The 22,738-nt window shown below is 57.2% G+C and overlaps 1 protein-coding gene across 5 annotated transcripts in view; it reads left to right on the forward strand.

Annotated features, from left to right (window-relative positions):
• PHF21B (PHD finger protein 21B) overlaps positions 1-21,609 on the forward strand; it is a 96,010-nt gene extending 74,401 nt beyond the window's left edge. For 3 of the 5 annotated variants that reach the window (XM_021091398.2, XM_085024977.1, XM_021091399.2), the window contains 8 exons: positions 6,393-6,444; positions 9,241-9,317; positions 11,753-11,807; positions 13,761-13,783; positions 14,813-14,971; positions 17,898-17,973; positions 18,313-18,416; positions 19,528-21,609. In XM_021091398.2, coding sequence (XP_020947057.2) covers positions 6,393-6,444; positions 9,241-9,317; positions 11,753-11,807; positions 13,761-13,783; positions 14,813-14,971; positions 17,898-17,973; positions 18,313-18,416; positions 19,528-19,746 — 765 coding nt within the window. In that variant the 3' untranslated portion in view covers positions 19,747-21,609. Of the gene's footprint in view, positions 1-6,392; positions 6,445-8,880; positions 9,055-9,240; positions 9,318-11,752; positions 11,808-13,760; positions 13,784-14,812; positions 14,972-17,897; positions 17,974-18,312; positions 18,417-19,527 lie in introns of those variants that run through there. The other 2 variants (XM_085024978.1, XR_014845368.1) reach the window with 2 other exon arrangements.
• Positions 21,610-22,738: the final 1,129 nt, after the last annotated feature.

A 22,738-nucleotide genomic window follows, 5' to 3' on the forward strand; every position in this document is an offset into this window, starting at 1 on the left:
TGACCCTGCAGCTAGAAGGACCTCTCTAAAATGTAGAAATATGAGTTCCCATCTTGGCACAGCAGGAACAAACCTGACGAGTATCCATGAAGACGCAGGTTCGATCCCTGGCCTCGCTCTGTGGGTTAAGGATCCGGCATTGCCATGAGCTGTGGTGTAGGTCACAGATGTGGCTCGGATCCCACATTTCTGTGGCCCTGGCATAGGCCAGAGGCCACAGCTCCGATTAGACCCCTAGCCTGGAAACCTCCATATGCCGCAGGTCCGGCCCTAGAAAAGACAAAAATAAAAAAAACAAAAAAAACCAAATCCATTAGGAGTTCCCGTCGTGGCTCAGTTGTTAACGAATCCGACTAGGAACCATGAGGTTGCAGGTTCGATCCCTGGCCTTGCTCAGTGGGTTAAGGATCCGATGTTGCTGTGAGCTGTGGTGTAGGTTGCAGACATGGCTCGGATCTGGCGTTGCTGTGCCTGTGGGGTAGGCCAGTAGCTATAGCTCCAATTTGACCCCTAGCCTGGGAACCTCCGTAGACCACAGGTGAGGCCCTTAAAAAAAAAAGGAAAAAAAAATACATAAAAATTTTTTAAAATATAATTCAGAAATAACCAGGTCATCTTCCTCCTTCTTATTTTTTTATTTTTTGGCCACGCCTGAAGCAGGCAGAAGTTCCCAGGCCAGGGATCAAACCTGCACCACAGCAGCAACCCGAGCCACTGCAGTGACAATGCCAGATCCTTAACCTGCTGAGCACAAGAGAGCTCCCACCCTTCTTTTTAAAATAATTTTCCCCAACTTTATTGAAATAGAATGGCATAGAACAATGTGTACGTTTAAGGGGATTTGATATCTGTGTATATCGCCACAATAATTGTAGTTAACACATCCGTCACCTCACATGCTTATTTATATATTTTTCCTGATGAGCATTTTTATGTTATTTTATTTTATTTTGTCTTTTTGTCAGGCCGCACCTGCAACATATGGAGGTTCCCAGGCTAGGGGTCTAATCAGAGCTGTAGCTGCCAGCCTGCACCACAGCCACTTGGGATCCGAGCCTTGTCTGCCACCTACACCACAGCTCACGGCAACGCCGGATCCTTAACCCACTGAGCAAGGCCAGGGATCTAACCCGAAACCTCATGGTTCCTAGTCAGATTCGTTTCTGCTGAACCACAGTGGGAACTCCGGGATTTCCTCAGTTTTGAATTAGTCACCCCCTCTTCTTGCAATGCACCCCCATCGGGATGGCTTTGAATTCTCACTTGGACTATACATCTGTGCTGCAAAAGCAACAACAGGTAAAAGGCAGGAGTTCCCACTGTGGCTCGGCAGGTTAAGAACCTGACACCGTATCTGTGAGGATGCAGGTTCAATCGCCGGCCTCACTCCGTGGGTTAACCGTCCAGCATTTGCCAAAGGCTGAGGATCATGGTGAGGCTTAGATCTGGTGTTGCTGTGCCGTGGGGTAGGCCGGCAGCTGCAGCTCCGATTCCATGCCTAGCCCAGGAACTTCCATGTGCCCCGGGTTTGCCCCCCCCCCACAAAAAAGAGGCATCTGTGTGTCACTGTGTCCCCGAGGTAGAGGCAGGGGCAGGATGGATGCCCCGGGCTGGGACCCCAGGTTCAGAATCGGGTCAGGGTGACCAGGAGGGAGGGCAGCTCCTGAGGGGCAGTGGGTCCCAAAAGTCCTTCCAGCAAGAGAGGCGCAGAGCTGGGCTTCTCCGCTAGTCTGGGAGCCGCCTGTGCCTGGGGCCCCACGGGCTGGGCGAGGCCCGGGTGATCGCAGACTTGCTCTAAAGGGAAGGTAAGCAGTAGGAAGAGAAAAAGACACATAAAACTGAGGAAAAGAAAGTGGTGCGAAAATGAGTCTGCAGACAGAGTTCTAAACACATGACGCCGTCTGATGCTAAGAAGGACAATCAATAAAATCAACATTTGGGGAGTTCCTGTTGTGGCTCAGCAGAAACAAACCTGACTGGCATCCCTGAGGACGCAGGTTCAATCCCAAGCCTCCCTCAGTGGGTTAAGGATCTGGTGTTGCCATGAGAGCTGTGGTGTAGGTCTCAGACGGGGCTCAGATCTGGCGTTGCTGTGGCTGTGGTGTAGGCCGGCAACTGTAGCTCTGATTGGACCCTAGCCTGGGAACCTCCAGATGCCATGGGTGTGGTCCTAAAAAAGGAAAAAAATAAAATAAAATAGAATAGAATCAACATTCGGAATGTGAATTTATGCAAGATGAAGCTAATTTTGTGGCATACTCATAGCAACGACTCTGACATAAGTGTGTTTAGGATACTCAAAGAAGTTAAAAATAAAGGAATAACATCCACTTGAAATAAGTAAGGGCTAACGAAATAAAAAAAATCGTAAAAATAAAATGTTCGTCAGATGGGTACAAAAATTATGTGAAAATCCAATAAGGAGAAACCGGGTGATTGGTTGAGATTTTTAAAACCTTACCAGACTGGATGAACAGAGCTAATTAGTGCTTTGGAATATGGCTCCACAGAGAGATGCAGAGAAGTCAGCAATTATCCGCATGCGTGTGGGAAGCAGCAGCGTGGAGCAGGTGGAGGGAGGCCTCGCCCAGGGCCAAGGAGCTGCAGGCTGCGGACGCCGTCAGCCGCAGACACTGTCTGAGGATCACATGTCCATGTTCCAGGCAGTGTCCCTGAGCTGCCCTTGGGGGAGGCAGGGCTGGGTCAGGTGCGAACTGGGACCACACGAGCAAAGAGAACATGCAGGAAGCGGGAGAGTCTGGTGTTGGCAACTCTCAGAAAACACAGGCAGAAGCTTGCCTCCTGAAGATGGTTGCAACTGCAACCCATGAGGCATCCAGGACCAGAGAAGGTGCCGCAGACCCTCCTTGACCTTGTTGGGGGCCAAGGACACATGGTGAAACGGAACACCACAGAGGCACCATATTTGAAGAAGGAAGTCAGTACAAAGCCCCTCTGAGGGACACTCCGAGAAAGAGAAGTGATTTTTATCTTAAAGAATACTTGCCACACATAAACCCCCCCCATATCTTTTCTGTGAATTAAAAGAAATCGATAAAATAATCACCACCAAGGAGGAAACTGCAGTGCTGAAACACAAGGACCGAGGGGAGTGATGGCTCAGTGGCCGAAGTGCTGGCGAGGGTGTAATGGGAGCTGAAAATTTTCAGGAAGAAATAATCAGGCCATCGCGTAAATAGACATGTAACTGGAGGAGCACAGGGCCCCGTAGACACATCGGAAGACACAGTAAGAGACCTTGGAGCCAGGAGTGAGAAAAGGTTACAATGCAAAAAAGAAGGAATGAATTTTTAAACATTAGGAAGTGGCGCCTACAGAAGACAAGCAAAGAAGATACAACAGATGGCTAATTGGAGGCTTTAAGAAGAAAACCAGGCTGATGGAGCAGAGCAGAGAGATCCAGTAGATACAACAGGCGAATCCCTGTAACGCGGCTGCCGTGGGGTCGGCCGTTTGCTTCTGTTTCGGCACATGGGCGTGGCCTGAAGGGAACGGCTGGCTGAGTGGGGACCAGAAGGCAGCCACGCAGATGCCACTAGGATTGGCTCAGCCCAGCCGTCCCAAATGGGACCGGTGAGAGGACACCAGTCCCGGGGCATCCTGGAGGCCTTGCCACTGTCCATTCAGCCGCAGGACGCTCGATGTGACATAGAAACTGCGCTGGCATCCGTTGGCCGAAGCTGGCTGGCCCCCAGAATCTCTGTTTGAGCAGCTCTGTGGCCAACTCAGCCCTTTCATTCGTCTTGGGCTGATGTGGGCATGTGACCGCGTCCCAGCTTGTACTGCTCATGGCACGACGGGCCAGTTAGATAGAGAGATGAGTAGTTAGGTGAGGGAACAGTGCCTTAGGTCAGAAAGCCGGCAGATCAAGAAGACGCTGGACTTGCGTCCCAAAGGCCCATCTCGCCTGAGTTAGAATTCAGGCTTCTTTTGTACTAAAAGGGAAGAGAGTGAAGTCAGAGGCCACCTGGTTCCCACCAGCCGCTCGAGGCGGTGGGGCCCTTTCTTCCTGCTGCTGCCCTTGGCGGGCGGGCTGGTCAGGGCGTTGCCGGGGATCTAAACCAATGCTCTCTCCCTGGGAGGACGGCTCCCAGAGATGGGCCGCGATGTGTGGTTTAAGCTTCTAGGCAACATCGCTGTGGTGGTGGGCGTGTGACAGCACAAGGAGTCTTCCTATCGCGACACGCAGCCCACAGGATCAAATTTTATGGGCCCCACTTTTCATGGCACGATGATGCTTCACAATTACAGAAATATGAGTAAAGTTTGCTGAAATAGAAGCTTTAACGTCCTCACGGAAAGGAAGCAGGCGGCAAGTTGACCTGGGGAAATGATAAACACTGGGGCCCAACCCGGTCACGTCTCTGACTGGCTTTTTCCAGCCTCACCTGCCGTATATGGAAGATCCCGGGCCAGGGATTAAACCTGCCCCACAGCAGTGACAATGCCCGATTGTTAACCAGCTGAGCCCCTGGGGAACTCCTAAAGTTACTGACGCTTGTGTGTGTGTGTGTGTGTGTGTGTGTGTGTGTGTCTTTTTTTCTTTTCTAGGGCCGCACCTGTGGCATATGGGGGATCCCAGGCTAGAGGTCTTATCAGAGCTGTAGCCGCTGGCCTACGCCACAGCCACAGCAACGTAGGATCTGAGCCGCGTCTGTGGCCTACACCACAGCTCACGGCAACGCAGGATCCTTAACCCACGGAGCAAGGCCAGGGATCAAACCCAAAACTTCATGGTTCCTAGTCGGATTCGATAACCACTGAGCCACAACGGGAACTCCCTGAAGTTACTGACTCTTACCAGAAACAAAAGGATCCTGTAGGCATCCAGGCGAAAACCATCACAGTCGCTTTAGAGGGAGAAGAACTTGGCCGGCTTCTGACTTCTCACGGCAGCGTTCACTGCAGACACTGACTTCTACAAGTTTGAGGAAAGAGGTTGGGACCTTACATCCAGCCAAGCTGTTCTTCACATTGAAAAGCTACAGACTCAAAGTTTTAAATCTGCCAAGATCTCGGGAGCTGTCATTCCCATGAACCATTCATGAAAAACTAGTAGAAACTCAACCCCAGAGCTCCCGTTGTGGCTCACTGAGGATCGGGTTCAATTTCTGGCCCTGCTCAGTGGGCTAAGGATCTGGCGTTGCCATGAGCTGTAGGGTAAGTTGCGGATGTGGCTTGGATCCTGTGTTGCTGGGGCTGTGGTGTAGGCCAGCAGCTGCAGCTCTGATTCAACCCCTAACCCGGAAACTTCCATTGCGGGTGCAGCCCTAAAAAGACAAAACTCACAAATTGAAAGTTCCCTGGTGACCTAGCTCTTAAGGATCCAGCATTGTCACTGCTGTGGTGTGGGTTCAGTCCCTGGCCTGGGAAACCCTTACATCCTATGGGCTCGACCAAAAAAAAAAAGAAAAAAAAGAAAAAAAAAAAGAAACTGTAGGTATTAAAATCAAACAAAAGCAACTTGCTTTCTAAACCCAGTCTCCAGCTAAGATGCAGAAACCTGAACCCTGCAAAATAAAATATTGGTAAATTTTACTACATGCAGTTTCCTTTTTTATGGCTGCACCCATGACATATGCAAGTTCCCAGACTAGGGAGCGAATCCAAGCTGCTGCTAAGACCTACGCCACCCCAGAGACAACACCGGATCCCTGACCTGCTGCGCCCCAGTGGGAACTCCAGTTTTTCGTCCGTGGCCCAAAAAACACCCGTGGACCGTTACCCTTAATTCCTTAAGTGACAGCAGTGCATGGTGACCTTCTCCCAAAAGGACAGTGTGGCCGGATGGTAAAGAGTGACACTGCAGCGCAGAAACCTGACAAGCACACCTGAGCCGGGTGATCACGGCCAGCATCTCAGTGATCAGTCACACTGACGGCCCTTGCCGTCCCGGGATGGGAAGTTCACTTGACCTCTGTGGTTTCCCAAAACACCCAGGACCCCAGTCTAATCCTGAGAAAAACATCATGCAAATCCCTGTCGAGGGGCATCCTACAAACTTCGTGGTCCACACCCATCAAAACAGCCAAGGTCATCAAAAACGAGGGAAGTCTGGAGTTCCCGCTGGGGCACAGTGGGTTAAGAACCTGACTGCTGTGGCTCAGGTCGTAGTCCTGGCTCAGATTGGACCCCTAGCCTGGGAATTTCCATATGCCATGAGTGCAGCCAAAAAGAAAACAAACAAACAGAAACCAACAGGGAAGCCTGAGAAACTCTCCCAGCCCCAAAGCGCTAAGGAGACAGGATGGCTAAAGTCATGGGGGCTCCCGGGTGGGGGGGGTCCTGGGACAGAGAGAGGACATCAGACAGAAACTAAGAAAACCCAAATAGAAAAGCTGCATTAATCCTTCTCTGTTTCCTTCTCTTAGAAAATTGCCTTCATGGTAGCACTGGGCCTGGTTACGACGGAGCACTTGGAAGGTAAGGACCAGGGCACTGGGCTGGCGCTGCCCGCAGGGCGGGGTTGGGAGGTGGGTGCAGAGCTGGCGCCTGACAGAAGCAGTGGGGCTCGGACTCCCGGTCAGATGGCAGCGCCTGAGCCTGGCCCACTTTCTGCGTGGTTGGCGCCAGGCCGTCATCACACAGACCGCGGATCGCGCCTGCTCTCCCGGCCTGTGACTCTGCACAAAATCTGCCTGTCTCAGCGGAGGGATCGACCGGGTGTGTTCGCTGCCCCCGGAGGGGAGGCCACGCAGTGAAGTGGCAAGAGCCAAGGGCCCTGCTCTGCCATTGCTACGGCTCGACGCCTGGGCGAGTCACTCAGCTCCTCGGCCTCAGTTTCTCCATCTGTAAAATGGGCCGGTAACCACCCCTTCTCCTGGGGTTGTTGTAAAGAACCCAGAGGAGAGCCCGGCACCCAGTTAAGCCCAGCATCACCTCCCCCGCTGTTGAGCTGGCCTGTGGGCTTGGAACTTGGAGCACACCGGTCAGTCAGCGTGGCAGTCCAGGTGCTGTTTGATTTTACCGCAATTACAGATCAGCTCTGTGCATTGTCATAGAACCTAAGGGCCTGCAAAGCGTGGAGACCAACCTTCTTGTTGCACTCGTGGGGAAGCTGAGGCCGGAGAAGTTGGTTCACTTGCCCAAGGTCACACAGCCAGCCAGGGTCAGGCCCAGGCTGGAATCCAGGTCTCCTGGCTCCCAACCCAGAGTGCTTGCCATGCTTCTGACCTCGCTGCTAAAGGCATTTTAAAGGTGAAGACACGCCCCTCTCCCCCAAGTGAATCTGGATTCGGGGAGGAAAACCAAACTTCCTTTTCCTGGTTAAAATCGAGGAAAGGCAGAGTTCCCATTGCGGCTCAGTGAGTTAAGAACCAGACGTAGTATCCATGAGGATGCGGGTTCTATCCCTGGCCTCACTCCGTGGGTTAAGGATCCAGCATTGCCGCACGTTGCAGCGTAGGTTACAAATGCAGCTCGGATCTCGCGTTGCTGTGGCTGTGGTGTAGGCCGGCAGGTGCAGCTCCAGTTCCGCCCCTAGCCTGGGAACCTCCATATGCCGCGGGTGTGGTCCTAGATAAAAAAAAAAAATCCAGGAAAGGAAGGGAATGAATTGACCCCCACCGTGCAGAGGCACTCACGGTCTTTAATCTCAGGTGGGGTTCTCTCTGGCACAGCAGGTGAGTTCCCGAAGCCCAGGGAAGGGACCTGGCGAGGCCCCAGGGCCCGCTGGGGCCTTCCCGTGCTGAGTAGCATGCCCGGCCTTCCACAGCCACCTCCCTTGCATTCCCCGGGTCTGACGTGCCCTTGGGCGGCCCCTGGGGCATAGATGTGGGCGGAGAGGGGCAGGGACAGGGACCAGACCCCTGGGGTTCCACTGACTGGGCCCTGGTAGGGAAGCCCTGTCTGAGCAGCCCCTGCCTGTGGCCCTTCCTTCTGCCGGCGGGGCTGCACGTGTGGATGCCCTGCTTGAACTTGGGTGTGCGGAACCCGGCCGCGCTCGGCGGCCTTTGAGAACTCTTCATGCTCTGTCTCCTTGGCTCCACGGAGGCAGCCTGGGCGCAGGGACGGGTCCGTGGCCGAAGCCCTGTGTTCACGTCCTGGCGGTACTGCTTGGAGCTGGGTGACCTTGGGCGAGCTCCCTCCCCGCGCCGAACCTGTCTCCTCGAAAAACCGCGTCTGCCCACGTGGCAGGGTTGCTGGGGTGCCTGAGGTCAAAGCACGCTGCTTGGAGACGTGTGGCAGTTACGGTGTTTATACGTCCCCCTCATTTGGAAAACTCTCCGCCTCCTGGATGTTTCTTTATTTGATTCTTTCTCCGCAGAGGGTCCGAGGTGTTTCCAGGAAACACAGGAGTGATATTGAGACTGTTTAAAAGGCGGTAGATCAGGTCCAAGAGGCTAGCAGTGTCAAAACAGCTGCACACAGGGGTTCCTGTTGGGGCTCAACGGGTTAAGAACACAACGTGGTGTCCCTGGGGATGTGGGTTCCATCTCTGGCCTCAGTCAGCGGGCTAAGGATCCATCGTTGCCACAGCTGTGCTGTAGGTCACAGATTCGGCTCGGACCTGGCGTTGCTGTGGCTGTGCTATATAGGCCAGTGACTGCAGCTCAGATTCCACCCCTAGCCCAGGAACTTTCATATTAAAGGAAAAAAAAATAAAAAAGGATCTGGCATTGTCCCTGCTGTGGCTCAGGTCACTGCTGTGGTGCAGGGTTGATCCCTGGCTCAGAAACTACTTTATGCCGTGAGTGGGGCTGGAAAAAAAAACAGCTGTACACAGAGAAACAGAGCCCACCTGGCAGTCAAAGCAGAAGGAAGAAAGAAGAAGAGAGAAAGAAGGAGAGGGAGAGAAACCACCGCACCAGGCCCCGCTGGAAAGCCTCGGGTTGGAGCCGGGCTGCCCCACCCAGGCTTGCACCTGCCCTTTGCAGGAGCCCTGAAGCTCTGCAGCTCAGCCAGGCCAGCAGCTGACCCGCGGGCACCTACTGTCCCAGCAGTCCCAAGAGACATCCCCAGGCGGGGTGATGGGCACACGGGCTGTGCTGAGAGCAGGCGCCTGCATCCCATACTTCAGCCCGAGGCCAGCAGGTCTGTCCCTCCTCGGAGCGAGTGATTCTGGGGCTCCAACCCGCCCAGAGCCTCCTGGGGCGAGGATGCTGGGCAGAGAGCCTGCCGGACCGGAGGGACTGGTGGTGCCCAGGGTTTGCCAAGGAAGCATCCAGGGTTCCCTGGAGCAGGAAGATTCAAGTAACCGCGGCATCTGTGCCTTTTCAGAAATCCAGAGCAAGCGCCAAGAGCGGAAGAGAAGAAGCACAGCCAACCCGGCCTACAGCGGCCTCCTGGAGACAGAGGTGAGGGTCCTGCCGTCTCTGCCCCCCGGTGGGGGAGGGGAGGGGGAGGTCCCAGGGGCAGGGCTCCCTCCCCAGGGAGGCTAGAGTTCAGGGAGCAACACTAGGTAATTCTTTACCTCCTGAGTTCAGAATCAATTAAGAGACAGATGCAGGAGTTCCCGTTGTGGCTCAGCGGTAACGAACCCGACTAGCAGCCATGAGGACGCAGGCTCGATCCCTGGCCTCACTCAGTGGGTTAAGGACCTAGCACTGCCATGAGCTGTGGTATAGGTCACAGATGTGGCTCAGAACTTGCGTTGCTGTCGTTGTGGCGTAGGCCGGCAGCTGCAGTGTCCATGCGCTGCAGATGCAGTCCTAAAAAGACAAAAAAAAAAAAATTAAAAGAAATAAGAGACAGATGTGGAAGGTCAGAATGTCAGTGGGATTCCTCACCTGCCGGGAAAGGGGCCGGTTGCTGCCGGCTCCCTGACTCTTCACCTTGACCATGAGGTCAGGTCACGGGCAACCCTGGCCGCCTGTGCCTCCCAGGGCCAGTCCGGCCCTACTGTGGAGCCCACCAGTGCAGCCCAAGTTCATGAGCAGAGAGAAAGGCCTGGAAGGGCAGGGCTGAGTGAGGTCGGGTCCCTCTCTCACGCGGAGGAGTGGGGTGGGGTGGGAGGTGGCAAAGGAGCGGCTGTGACTCCACAGGAATCCCCTCTGCCGGCTATGAGAGACCCTGGCTGCTGTGCCCCCTGCCCACTGTGCTATTGCAGCTCCAACACGGCTGCTCCTGCACTTTCCCCAAAGAGCCCAAACTGGTACAATAGGGCATTCAAGTTAACTCGGTGCAGGGAAGCCCCCCAGCCCCCTCATCCCAATCCCCGCCCAGCCGCCTGCCCCCAGGTCAAGGTCCACGTCAGCCCTAGAGGATCAGATGCGAATGACCCCACAGCAGCCAGTGACATGACGTCAGGACTTCAGGTCGCTTTCAGGGACCGCCTTGGCCCCTCCCACCATCGCATCCCCGGGGAGGAACTGACCCCGAAAGAAATCTTCTTGCCCTTGGGAACGAAAGTCTGCAGTTCCAGGCTGAAATCCAGATGGCATCTTCCAGAAGCCAGCTCCACAGAGGCTGCCAGCTGGCTTTCCCAGATGCTCTGGGCTTTCCTAGGAAAAACGCTCGGGAATCTTTCCCTAGAATGGAAGCAGTTTCCCGAGGGCCCCAGGGTGAGGCAGCCCTCTGAAGCTGTGTCTGCAGAGGCCAAGGCCTGGCGCGTCCCAGGGGCCAGCGAGGCGCTGCTGGGCCTGGATGAGGGCCAAGAAAATGCCGTGCTCGGCTCCCCCAGCGTGGTGGTGGGTCTGGGCCAGTTGTCCCAAATCTGCGGCTCACGAACTGGAGGTCACTTTGGAGAGAGGGCTCCGTGGAGCGGTCATCGGCTCCCGCCCTGCCATTGTCCTGGGGGAGAGCCCGACCGCCTGTCCCCGCCCCCGACTCCTGCTGGGCGAATGCATGTGTTCAGCCGTCACTTCTCCCGATTTTCTGAGCAAGCCGTCCTGAGAGAGAGTGCCCCACGCCCTGGGCCCCGTGGGAAGAGCATCCGGGAGCTGCTTCTCCACCTCCACCCCTGGAAATGGCGTGTCCTCTGTGCAAAAGGACCCTGTCCCCTTTGTCCCCTGCCCTGAGGGATGACCTGGCCATGACCTAGTCTCCGAAGTCTGTGGCCACAGTTAGGGAATCAAGAGCCGACACAAAGCCCTATGACCTTGAGCCTGAGACCCCTGTGAAGAAGCCCCAAGCGCAGCCCTGCCTTGGCCCTGAACATGGCCCGAGCACATCGAGGAGAGACCCAGGTTTACAGCCTGTCATCGAGGCCTAGAACCGTCTTCTTGCCACAGCTAAAGCCGCCTCGAACCCCCACGATCTGAACCCGTGTGGCCTGTGGTTGTTAGATCCCAGGACTAAAGCCACCTTCTGGAATGTCCTAGAACCTTCTTCCATCTACCGATGACACTTTGGGCTCCAAGGGCCACGTTTTGTTCCTGGACCCTATGCCAAGTAGGGGGGTTTAGGGAGCCAGTCCTTCCTACCTCTCATTTCCCCACTTGACCCCAGCGCCAGCTGAGGAAGAAGATACAGGGGGAGACAGCTGGGCAGCCAGATGGCAGCTCTCTTACAGAGTTGCCCCACCTGGAGCGCTCCACCTGTCCTTCCTGAATGAGGCGGATGGGCCCACGGGGGCAGGAATGGACTCCACGGCCACCCGGAGGGCAGAGCCTTTGCTGGCCTTTGTCTGGGTCCACCTGCCTCTCCCCTTCTCTCTGCACCCTGTGTCTGTCGCCGTTTCTGCTTCTGGCCAGTGGGTGTCCAGCTGGGGACCAGAGCCCAGGTGGGGTCAGAGTAGCCGAGGAGGCACCATGCAAACTGGCGGCTTGGTTTTTGTCTTCTGTCCCCGCAGAGGAAGCGGCTGGCGTCCAACTTTCTCAACACTCCCCTGTTCCTCACAGCAAGAGGTAAGCGCCTCTCCCGCCGCCGGGCCGCCGTGGGGCCGGCGCACCTGCCCCCGCTGCCAGCGGGCCTGGCTGCCCGCCCTCCCCCGTTCGTCCCCTGCAGTGAGCCTGTGGTTGTTTTCTGTTGGGCGTCTCATCGCGGCTCACCAGGCCCTTGGCCCCGTGGCCGCCCAGGTCCTCATGCCTCCTGGGGAGGGTGGCCAGGGAGCTGCGCCCCTGACCGGCGGGTGCAGAAACCACGGCTCTGCGCAGGAGTGTCACATGCTAGGCCCAGAACCAGGCTCCCGGCGGCCCCTCTGTGATCTGGAGCAGAGATCCGGGCCACGTGGTGCCAGAGGTCACTGTGGCCGGCCCAGCCCCCACCCCAGGCTGACCTGGGCAGGGGGAGGGGACGATGTGCTTTTGGCAAGGGCCCCACCACCCTCTCTTCCCGGCCCAGCCTGTGCTGCCCAGGTCCTGGGTGTGGTGGGCGTGGCCTCCGCTCTCGGCGACAGCCCTGGGGAGAAACTCTCTCCCGCCCCCAATACTCGGGCAGCAGGTGCTTCCCGGGCTGGGCTGGTGGCTCTCAGCCTGCTCCTCACGTGCCTGCCCTTGGCAGCGAGCGCCCTGGCTGGATGTGGGCGTCCTGGGTCCTGGTCCGGCTCTGCCTGTGACTGGCAGTGTGGCAGGGCGGACCTTCCCCTGAGGGCCTCAGGCCCCCTCTGCACAGCAGGGCACTGGAGCGGACCTTCTGCGGGGTCCTCCGGCTCTGACAGGCCGGCCCCTGGCCTCAGCCGCCAGCCCAGGATGCCCGGGCCCCTCCCTCCCATGCCAGCCTTGCCCTAGGGCAAGGCCACAGAGGGACCAAGAAACCCATATCTTGGAGGCGCTTTTTGTTCTCAATTCAGAAGAAACGAGGAGTTCCTGTTGTGGCTCAGCGGTAACAAACCCGACTCGTATCCATGAGGACGTGGGTTCGATCCCTGGTCCCATTCACTGGGTTAGGGATCCGGTGGTGCTGTGAGCTGTGGTGTAGGTCACAGATGTGGGTTGGATCCTGCATTGCTGTGGCTGTGGCGTAGGTCGGCAGCTGTAGCTATGATTCGACCCCTAGCCCAAGGACCTCCATGTGCCATGGGTGCGGCCCTAAAAAGACAAAAAATAAATAAATAAGTAAGAAAGAAAGAAAAAGAAACGAACAATCCTAAGGGCAGAAATGACTGCCTGTCTCTTGGGGCTTGTGCTGGTTTTCAGCACATCACCTTGCCTCCCTGGGCCTTGGTTTACTGATCTGAAAAATGGGCCGGCGACAGTGCCAGCATCTCAGACAGTGCTGGGACAGTGACACCAGGGGTGAACAACTTTGTAAACTGTCGAGTGCCATGTAAACGTAGGAGCTGCCCTTCCCACTCGATGGTGTGATTTCCAGAAACTGAAAGAAAAACTGTCACGATCATTAAAATCTGTGGTTTGGCATCACTCCCTGGAATGGGAGTGGTTAGTGGCCAAAAACAGGTTGACAGTGTGTCACTCTCAGGGATCCCTGGAGCAATGTTCCCTCCGCTGGACAGCTCACTGCTGCCACGTCCCTTAGGAAGCTCAGGGGCCACCATGAACCTGGCCTTTGATGGGTCTTGGCCGTGACCCGGCAGAGACCTTTACGCCCATAGGGCCTTGGGTGAGGACCCAGGAGTTGCTGGTGCCTGTGATACTCCCATCATGCCCTGGGTGAGGTCCCAGAGGTTACTGGGCCCTGAGATACTCCCATCATGCCCTGGGTGAGGTCCCAGAGGTTACTGGGCCCTGAGATACTCCCATCATGCCCTGGGTGAGGTCCCAGAGGTTACTGGGCCCTGAGATACTCCCATCATGCCTTGGGTGAGGACCCCTTTGACTCTGGGCCTCGTGGACTCCTGTCCTGATCGGCGCTCCTCCTGTGCCCGCTAACATATTCTCCGCCCTTCTTCCCTGTGCCAGCCAATGAGGACCCCTGCTGGAAGGTACGTGTCCCCTGGTCTTCACCCCTGGGTGGGGTGGGGCATGCTCTCCATACAGTCCAGGTAGGGTGACTCCTGGCAAGGGGGCCGGGGCCCTGGTGTCCCGCCGCCCTGAGTGAGCAGAGGGCCTCGGCTCGGTCGTCAGTGCCGAGAGCTTTGTACAACATCCAGTCCGCTTTGCAGCCTGCCTGGCAGAGTCAGGTGTCGCCCCAGGGCTCAGCCCGCAGGCTTAAGCCAGACCTGCCCCCACACAGAACGGAGGGTGCGGGGACCCTGGGCCGCAAAGGCCCTAAAGGAAACGGCCGATGGTGGGTGCCAGCACGCTGTGGCCTCGCTGTGTGGCCCTAAGAAGAGCTGGCTCTCTCCGGTCCTCTTCCCCCGCCTCATAAGGGCCTGGAGTTGAGTCTCAGGGTCTCCGCGCACCCGCCCACGTTTCTGTGATCCTGGGAGACCCCGACCCGCATGCACGCACCACGCCCCTGCTTCCCAGGACGCTGGCTGGTCATGACCTCATCCGTAAACCCAGCTTCAGGGTTTATTTACTGTTTTCTTTCCTAAGTTTCAGGCCTAATTCTAAATGAAATTTCCAGTTCCCACAGGCCCGTAATGGTCACGCTACTGAAAAACAAGAGGTGATGAAGCTCCCGTTAGAGCGTCTTGTGTGCAGCAATAACCCTTTGGGGTCTCAGGCGGGTGCTGGCGGGGGTGGCGCTTGTCCACAGCCACCCCGTGCCTGGCCAGCTCGGGCATGGGGACAGGAGATGCCTTGAGCCCAAGTCCTGCTCTGCAGAGCACGGGGGCTCCTGGAGGGGCCGTGGCTTTGAGGCGGGAGACCAGGTGCTGCTCCTCCTCCTGGTTTCCAGGCCTGTCCCCGCGGCGTCATCGCGGCTGCCCCCTGGGGCTTATTCCTCCCAGAGCCGCTGAGAAACCCTGGCGAAGAGCTGGTCCCAAGCTGGGGGGTGGCAGCGGCCTGGGCCCCCGCCCCCCACCCCCGGCCTGGCTGACTCCCTTCCGCCCGCCTGTCTCTTTCAGAGCGAGATCGCCCACGATGAGCACTGTGCCACCTGCAAGCGGGGGGCCAACCTGCAGCCCTGCGGCACCTGCCCGGGGGCCTACCACCTCAGCTGCCTGGACCCGCCCCTCAAGACAGCGCCCAAGGGCGTGTGGGTGTGCCCCAAGTGCCAGCAGAAGGTACGGGAGGTGTGTCGCTTGGGTGGGCGGCCCCACTGTCACCGTCACCCTCTCTCTGCAGGGCCTTCACCGGGCACAACATCAGAGGCTGCTCAAGCCGTCCGCCTCCTGGGCTAGCTCCACCGTGAGCAGAGACGGGGCGGGTCATGGAAGAGAGGGGTCAGCCAGATGTTATCTGACGAACAGCCAGGTGTTATCTGACCCCAGACAGATGGCACCTGGCCCCCAAACATTAGCCTCAGTCCAGTTGATGTTTGGGGCCAGATAGTCCGTTGTGGGGGCTTCCTGTGCACTGTACCGAATTTATCAGCATCCCAGCCTCCACCCATGAGGTGCCAGTAACAGCCGCCGTCACGGGCATCTCAGGCATTGCTGGTCAAGGGCCACGGGTGCAGAGCGAGCAGAGAAGTCCCTCTGCAGCCGCCTTAGTCACCCCACCTTCCCCGGGGAGAACCGGGCTAACAACACAGTCCGCAGAAAATAGGGCCACGTTTGACCTCATTGATAATGACACGCAAATGGAAAGCTATCACGTTAGTAAAAACGAAAACACACCCTTCTGGTGATGATGAATTGGTCACTCCCACACATTGCTTTAAAAATGTGTACACCTGGAGTTCCCGTCATGGCTCGGTGGTGAACGAATCCGACTAGGAACCATGACGTTGCGGGTTCGATCCCTGGCCTTGCTCAGTGGGTTAAGGATCCGGCGTTGCTGTGAGCTGTGGTGTGGGTCGCAGACGCGGCTCAGGTCCCGCGGTGCTGTGGCTCTGGTGTAGGCCGGTGGCTACAGTTCTGATTAGACCCCTAGCCTGGGAACCTCTTTATACCGTGGGAGCAGCCCAAGAAAATGGCAAAAAGACCAAAAAAAAAAAAAAAAATGTGTACACCTTGGTGTTTCCCGGTGGCTCAGCAGGTGAAGGATCTGGCATTGTCACTGCAGTGGCTCAGGTTGCTGCGGTAGCACAGGTTCGATCCCCAGCCTGGGAATTTCCACATGCCACAAGCATGGCAAAAAAAAAAAAAAAAAAAGTGTACCCTTTTTGTTTTGTCTTTTCTAGGGCCGCTCCTAAGGCACATGGAGGTTCCCAGGCTAGGGGTCGAATCAGAGCTGTAGCCGCCGGCCTACACCAGAGCCACAGCAACGTGGGATCCAAGCCATGTCTGCAACCTACACCACAGCTCACGGCAACACCGGATCCTTAACCCACTGAGCAAGATCAGGGATCGAACCCACAACCTCATGGTTCCCAGTCAGATTCGTTCACCACTGAGCCATGACGGGAAGTCCAAAAGTGTACACTTTTAAACCTGGAGTCTTGCTTCAGGGAATAGAGTCCGAGGCAGCAGTCCAGTACAGGTCAGGTGTCGTGCAAAAAGAAGCCCCTCGGTCAAGCCCCTCGGTCTTGCTTTCATGGAAGATGGAAACAGGCTAGTTTCCTCGCGCAATGAAATAGATTCCAGAGCTTTACTCCGTGAGGTGTCATGTGGTCACTGCAAATGATGTTTCCAAGGATTCTGTGATTGGGACTTACTCTGTGGAGTTACATTAAAAAAAAAAAAAATGCTTTCTAGCTGCTGTATATTTTGATCATCAGCCATCTGAGAAAAACAGGGTGCAGAACAAAAACCTGGGAGAAAATGCCCCCCAGTGTTAATATCGTGTGTGGCTGAGTGAAGGGAAGCATTGATGTTTTTATTTATTTATTTATTTATTTATTTTGCCTTTTTAGGGCTGCGCCTGTGGCATATGGCGGTTCCCAGGCTAGGGGTCCAGTCAGAGCTGCAGCTGCCAGCCTACACCACAGCCACAGCAATGCAGGATTCAAACCACGTCTGTGACCTACACCACAGCCATTGGCAACGCCAGATCCTGAACCCACTGAGCGAGGCCAGGGATGGAGCCCGAAACCTCATGGTTCCTAGTTGGATTCGTTTCCTCTGAGCCACGCCGGGAACTCCTGATGTTTTTTTTTTTTTAAAGAATGCTTTTTTACAACATGTAGTACTTGTAAAATCATGGAAGAATCATCTTTATTTCAAAAAAATGCCAACTCTCGCGTCATCCTGGGTTTTGCGGGGACCAGGGGGAGGGTGGGTGTGATAGACTGTGTGCCACTGTGGGGGCTGTCCCCTCTGGGGGCCGCCAGCCCCTGTGTCATGACTGCCTGGGAGGGTCACAGCTTTTTGAGCGGACGCAGTCCCTCATTTGTCCCTGACTTTCCCGGGTTGCTCTGAGGCCCGTGGGACATGGGAGGAAGGCACGCTCGTTCTTTCTTTCAAGAAGAATCTCCAGGGAGTTCCTGTTGTGGTGCAGCAGAAATGAATCCAACTAGAAACCATGAGGTTGTGGGTTTGATCCCGTGTTGGCTGTGGCTGTGGTGTCGGCCGGCAGCTGCAGCTCCAATTGGACCCCTAGCCTGGGAACCTCCGTTGCTGCAGGTGTGGCCCTAAAAAAAAAAGAGAAGAGGAGTTCCCGTCGTGGCGCAGTGGTTAACGAATCCGACTAGTAACCACGAGGTTGTGGGTTCGATCCCTGCCCCTGCTCAGTGGGTTAAGGATCCAACGTTGCCGTGAGCTGTGGTGTAGGTTGCAGACGCGGCTCGGATCCCGAGTTGCTGTGGCTCTGGCATAGGCCAGTGGCTACAGCTCCGATTCGACCCCTAGCCTGGGAACCTCCATATGCCACGGGAACGGCCCAAGAAATGGCAAAAACAAAAAAGACAATGAAAAAGAAGAATCTCCGTGCCAGGTGCCGTGGGGGTCCTGGCGACAAGCAGATTCCTAACTGAGGGTGCTGGTCTCACTGAGCAGCCTCTGAACCAGACCACGAGAGCAGCCCAGAGACGGTCTCCCCAGGGTGGCACAGCCAGGGTGTGGCGGGCCCAGGGCTGTCAGTTTGCTCAGCTCCCTGTCTGCCCTCCAGGCCTTAAAGAAAGATGAAGGTGTGCCCTGGACCGGAATGCTGGCCATCGTGCACTCCTACGTCACCCACAAGACAGGTAAGAGATCCCAGGCAGCGAAGGGGCCCCGCCTCCCTCTGTCCCGCCCCGCCCGCCCCCAGGCCGCTGGACTCACGTTGGGCCCGCAGGAGGCTGTTCTGGCCTAAAGCTCTGAAGAGCGGGACCCTGGGACCAGTCCCGTGTGCAGGGCAGTGACTCTAGGGATGGAGGTGCAGTCCCTGTGCCTCTGGCAAGAGCCGCTGGCTCCTGCAGGAGGATGTGGCCAGAGGGATCCATAGGAGCAGGCCTAGGACTCTGTCTTTCTGCCTCTCCTCTGAGCCACAGCCCAGCACCGACTTCCCCGCCTTTGCCGGCGGGGCCTGGCCTTCTCTTCCGCAGTCAAAGAAGAGGAGAAGCAGAAGCTGCTGCAAAGGGGCAGCGAGCTGCAGAGCGAGCACCAGCAGCTGGAGGAACGGGACCGGCGCCTGGCGTCAGCGGTGAAGGTGCGCGGCGGGCGGGGGTGTGGGCCGGGGTCCGCCCTCAGACCCACAAGGTCTCTGCGCCGCTGTCTGCCACCTGCTGAGGCCCTGGCAGAAGGCAGACTCGCCAGCATCCCTCGGTGACAAACAGTTACCCAGCACCTGAGCCCCTGGCTCTGCTCCTTCTCAGCTCTGTGACCCTGGCAAGGCCCTGGCTGTCCGTGAAGCTCGGGGTCTTCCCGTGTAAAGGAGACGCAGTGACTTCTCCTCTGTAGAGCGGCGGGAAACAGGGTGGCGGTGGCGGGGAGGGTGGTGGCGAGGGTGACGATGTTGGTGGCGATGACAGTGGTGGTGAGGATGGTGGCGAGGCTGGTGGTGAGGAAGGCGATAGTCATGGTGCTGTTGATGTGGTGGTGCTGGTGCTGGTGGTGGTGGTGGGGAGGCTGGTGAGGAGGAGGGTGGAGGTGGTCCTGACGGTGGTGATGGGAGGAGAAGGAGGAGGAAGGTCGTGAGGACGGTCACAGCAGTGTCAGGCCCTGGTGAAATCCTTGGGACGGCGGCATCTCACGCAGTCCTCTCGGTAACCCTGTGAAGAAACTGACTGTTCCTGCCTTAGAGTTTCGGACACGGTCTCAGGGAGTCACTTGCCCAAGCAGCAAGGGATGAAAGCTGCAACTTGAGGCATCTCCTTACCATGTTGCCATGATATAGAAAAGGCTAGAAAAAACCCATGAACCCAGCAGGCAAAAGAAAGAGCTTAGAAAGCTGGCCAACGACCTAAAGGTCTTCCACGGCTGCCGCTGAGCCAGAACAGGCTCTGAGCTTCCTCTGGCAGGAGGAGCCATGGCAGCGGTCGGCTAGGCGGCCTCGCAGCCGGGAGGGAGGACTTCCTCACATCTCCCCTACGTGCCCACCGTGTCCAGCCCTAACCATCAAACTTCGCCTGGGAGTCTGGCTTCCATTTAATTCCACTTTTCGCCGCCGCCTGGTGTGTAAGAGGCCCGCTTCCTGGATTCTCTCAGACGTCTGCCGGGGAAGGAAGGGCCTTTGGGAGGAAGGGCTGATGGGTGGCTGCCTCCGGATGCCTGTGTCACCGAACTCAGAGTCCCTTCTCTTGATATCCTCCCCCTGACAGAAATGCCTGGAGCTGAAGACGAGCCTGCTGGCCCAGCAGAGGGGCACCCAGTCGTCCTTGGACCGCCTGCGGGCCCTCCTGAGACTGATTCAGGGCGAGCAGATGCTCCAGGTCACCGTGACAACCGCCAGCCCCGCCCCGCTGCTGGCCGGGCCCTGGACCAAGCCCTCAGCAGCAGCCATGCACTCTGCCCTCCAGCAGCCCCAGGGACACAACTGAGCCCAGGGACCTGTCTTCACCCCTATGGAGAGTCTCCGGGACCCTGCTCACAAGACCTGAGGGTTCTATCAGCCTTAATTCACAAACACGATGAGTTTCAGACAAAAGTAAAACCAGACGGAGGCAGGAGAGGAGGGAGGAGGAGCTGGGTGAGAGTCCTCGAGCCAGACGGGGTTGGGGTGGGGCCCCAGGCCCCTCACTGGCAGACGGGCCGCCCAGAAGCCAGGCGGGGGAGCACCCAGTCAGCTCCCGGCCATCAGGGGGTGGCCCAGGGCTCCGGCTTCCAGGCACAGCTGTCTCCTGGGCCTCGTGCCACACCTGTGGGACAGAGAAGGGCCGAGGCTGTGGAGGGGCCAGGAGGACCGCAGTCCAGGCCCCCACGCCGAGGGCCGAGGCACCCTGCGGGAGGGGAGCCCCGGGCTGGGTAGCTGGGTAGTAGAGGTAGCTGGGGCGAAGTGGGTAGCAGATCTAGGTAGACCCCGCCGCCTCCCAGAAGGCCCGGCCCGCCGTCAGTGTTACTAGCATTTGGAGTCGCAGCAGTTAAACTTGAAGGATGCCCCCGAGGGGAGGGGTGCTGCCACCGCAGCCAGCCCTCCGTCCTGGGGGCGCCCTCGCCACGCCCTGCTCCTCTGCCGACTTCGTGGACTCCTCTCGCTCTGATGTCGTTTCCTTGCGGCGTCTTTGGGCGGGATGGATGGAGCGGCAGCCCTGCCAGGGAGGCGTGTGGCAGGTTTTCTATTTGGGGTTGAATTGTTGAGCATAAGGACAGAAGCCTTTTCTTGTCTCTTCTCGAAGAGCCGATAGAGTGTTCCACTCCTCTTTTCTTGCCAGTTCAGACACTATGCCAAAAAAATAACTTTACATTTTTGTATGGCGTTTTTATTGTGAGACATTTAATGAGAAGGGGACACGTGCTGACTGCTTCTCCTGCTCACAGCGGTCTCTGCTGCCAGAGATGAATGGAAAACCCCTTGGGGGGGGAAGCTGCCAAACTGGAGGGATCCAGAGGGTTTTCTTAAGAATCGGGGTGAGGGTGGGGGAGGAAGAGCGGGCGGCGGCCTCGGGAGCCTGGAGGGTCCCTCTTCCTGCTGCCTCCCCGGGAGCGGCGGCGGCCCGCCGTCTACAAAGGGCTCCCGCGTCCAGGGTGGGGGCTGCTCGGACTCCTGGTGCGCACCAGCCTCTCCAGTCCCCGAGGGACTTGGCACAACAGGATAAGCACCCGGGGGAGCCACTGGGCTCCCGCCCCCAGCATATCACACGGTGCCGAACTGCATCGAACACACGTGTGCACGCACACGTGGCCCCAGACACGCGCGCGCGCGCACACACACACGCACACACGCTGCCAGGTGCAGAGCAAGGAGGCTGGCCGGAATCCCAAGACTGCCACGGTCCCTCCTGTCATTTTCACGACTCCGGGAGAAACTGTGCTGTACGATACAGATCTATTTTAATACACTCGACACTGGGTTGAACAAGATTTTTATATTCTTTTATTGATGAACAAGGTGAACTGTGAGACACACATCTTATATATTGGTTACTCTGGATGCCAATTATGCATTACCGCGTGGCTTGTGGTGTAAATGTCTTCAGCTTCCAGTTTTTCTCTTGGTTTTTTTATTCTTCTTGGATGGATTGGGTTACTTTTTTTTTTTTTTTTTTTTTTTTTTTTTAATGTCATGGGAGGATCTGAAAGGTTGGACCCGGGAGGGGTAGCTGCCGCTGTGTCTTGAGACTTAGTTTTTTGGACCCGGGAGGACCGGCCAGTGGATAGTGAGGATAGAGAAGTTGTTTGTCTTTAATACGCGAGGTGTAGTTTTCCTTCTGTACGATGCATTAAACTCGATGGATGATTTCAAAGCCCAGCGATTTGTTTCCTTGCCTTTGACACTGAAGCGTCTGGGAGCCCCGTGGGGCAGGGAGGTGGGAATTGGGAGAGGCTGAAAGTCAGGGTCCAGCCCTCACCGCAGCCCTGGGGTGGGGAGAGCTCTGGGCCACTTTTCACGCATGGGTCCCCTGGAGCAGGTGCACCTGCACCCATAAGGGCCAGGCTCGACGGTCCCAAGGAGCAGAAACCCGAGTTCCCGCTGTGGCTCAGCAGTAACGAACCTGACTGGTACCCATGGGGACGCAGGTTCCATCCCTGGCCCCGCTCAGTGGGTTAAGGATCCGGCATTGCTGTGAGCTGTGGTGTAGCTCTCAGACGCGGCTCGGATCCCGTGTTGCTATGGCTGTGGTGTAGGCTGGCAGCTGCAGCTCTGATTCGACCCCTAGCCTGGGAACTTCCATATGCCGCGGGGGCGGGGGCGGCCCTAAAAAGGCAAAAAAAAAAAAAAAAATCCAAGTAACAGAAACCCAGGCCACGCGCAGCCACGCAGAGCCCATGTCCGCCCCGCTCCCTCCCTCCTCCTCTCAGTGTCAGCATCACCACTTTCCTCCCTCCCAGGCACCAAAGTCCCACAGCCACCCTGGGGCTGAGTCAAACGAGGAACAAACTAGGAAGCCAGGCCCCCGGGTTCTTGCTGCAGACATTGTGCAGAAGCCTCATAGGGCCAGCTGGGGAGGAGCTCACCGCTGGACAAACCAGCTGTGGCCAGAGGATGGGATGCAATACAGAGCGCCCGCTGGAGCCCCCAGCGGGGACAGCGCCGCCCTGTTCCCACCTGGCCTGGGGTCGCACAGTCAGAATCCTCCAGTTTCTCTCCGGCCTCATCACCTAGCACCTCAGGCCCCGGGTCTGTGTCCTTTCCTCTCGTCCTGCATCCTCGCTGGCCGGGTGCAGCCTCCTGCCTTCGTGACTATGTGCGGCTGGCTCCCCAGCCTTCATCTCCAGCCCAGAGATGGAGGTGGCCTCCAGCTGCCCACGGCCAGCCGCGCGGATGCCAGCGGGCATCTCCAACAGCCTCGTCTCTGCCAGGCCAGCGCCCCCGCCCCTTCCCCATCCGGGGGGAGTTCAGCCTTCCTAGTCGGTGGAGTCACTTTGACTGCT

This window comes from Sus scrofa, chromosome 5 (assembly GCF_054392235.1).
Source record: "Sus scrofa isolate SSC_HxYL_T2T_F1_AM1 chromosome 5, Sscrofa_HxYL_maternal_Yorkshire_Landrace_v2.0, whole genome shotgun sequence".
Lineage (NCBI taxonomy): Eukaryota > Metazoa > Chordata > Mammalia > Artiodactyla > Suidae > Sus > Sus scrofa.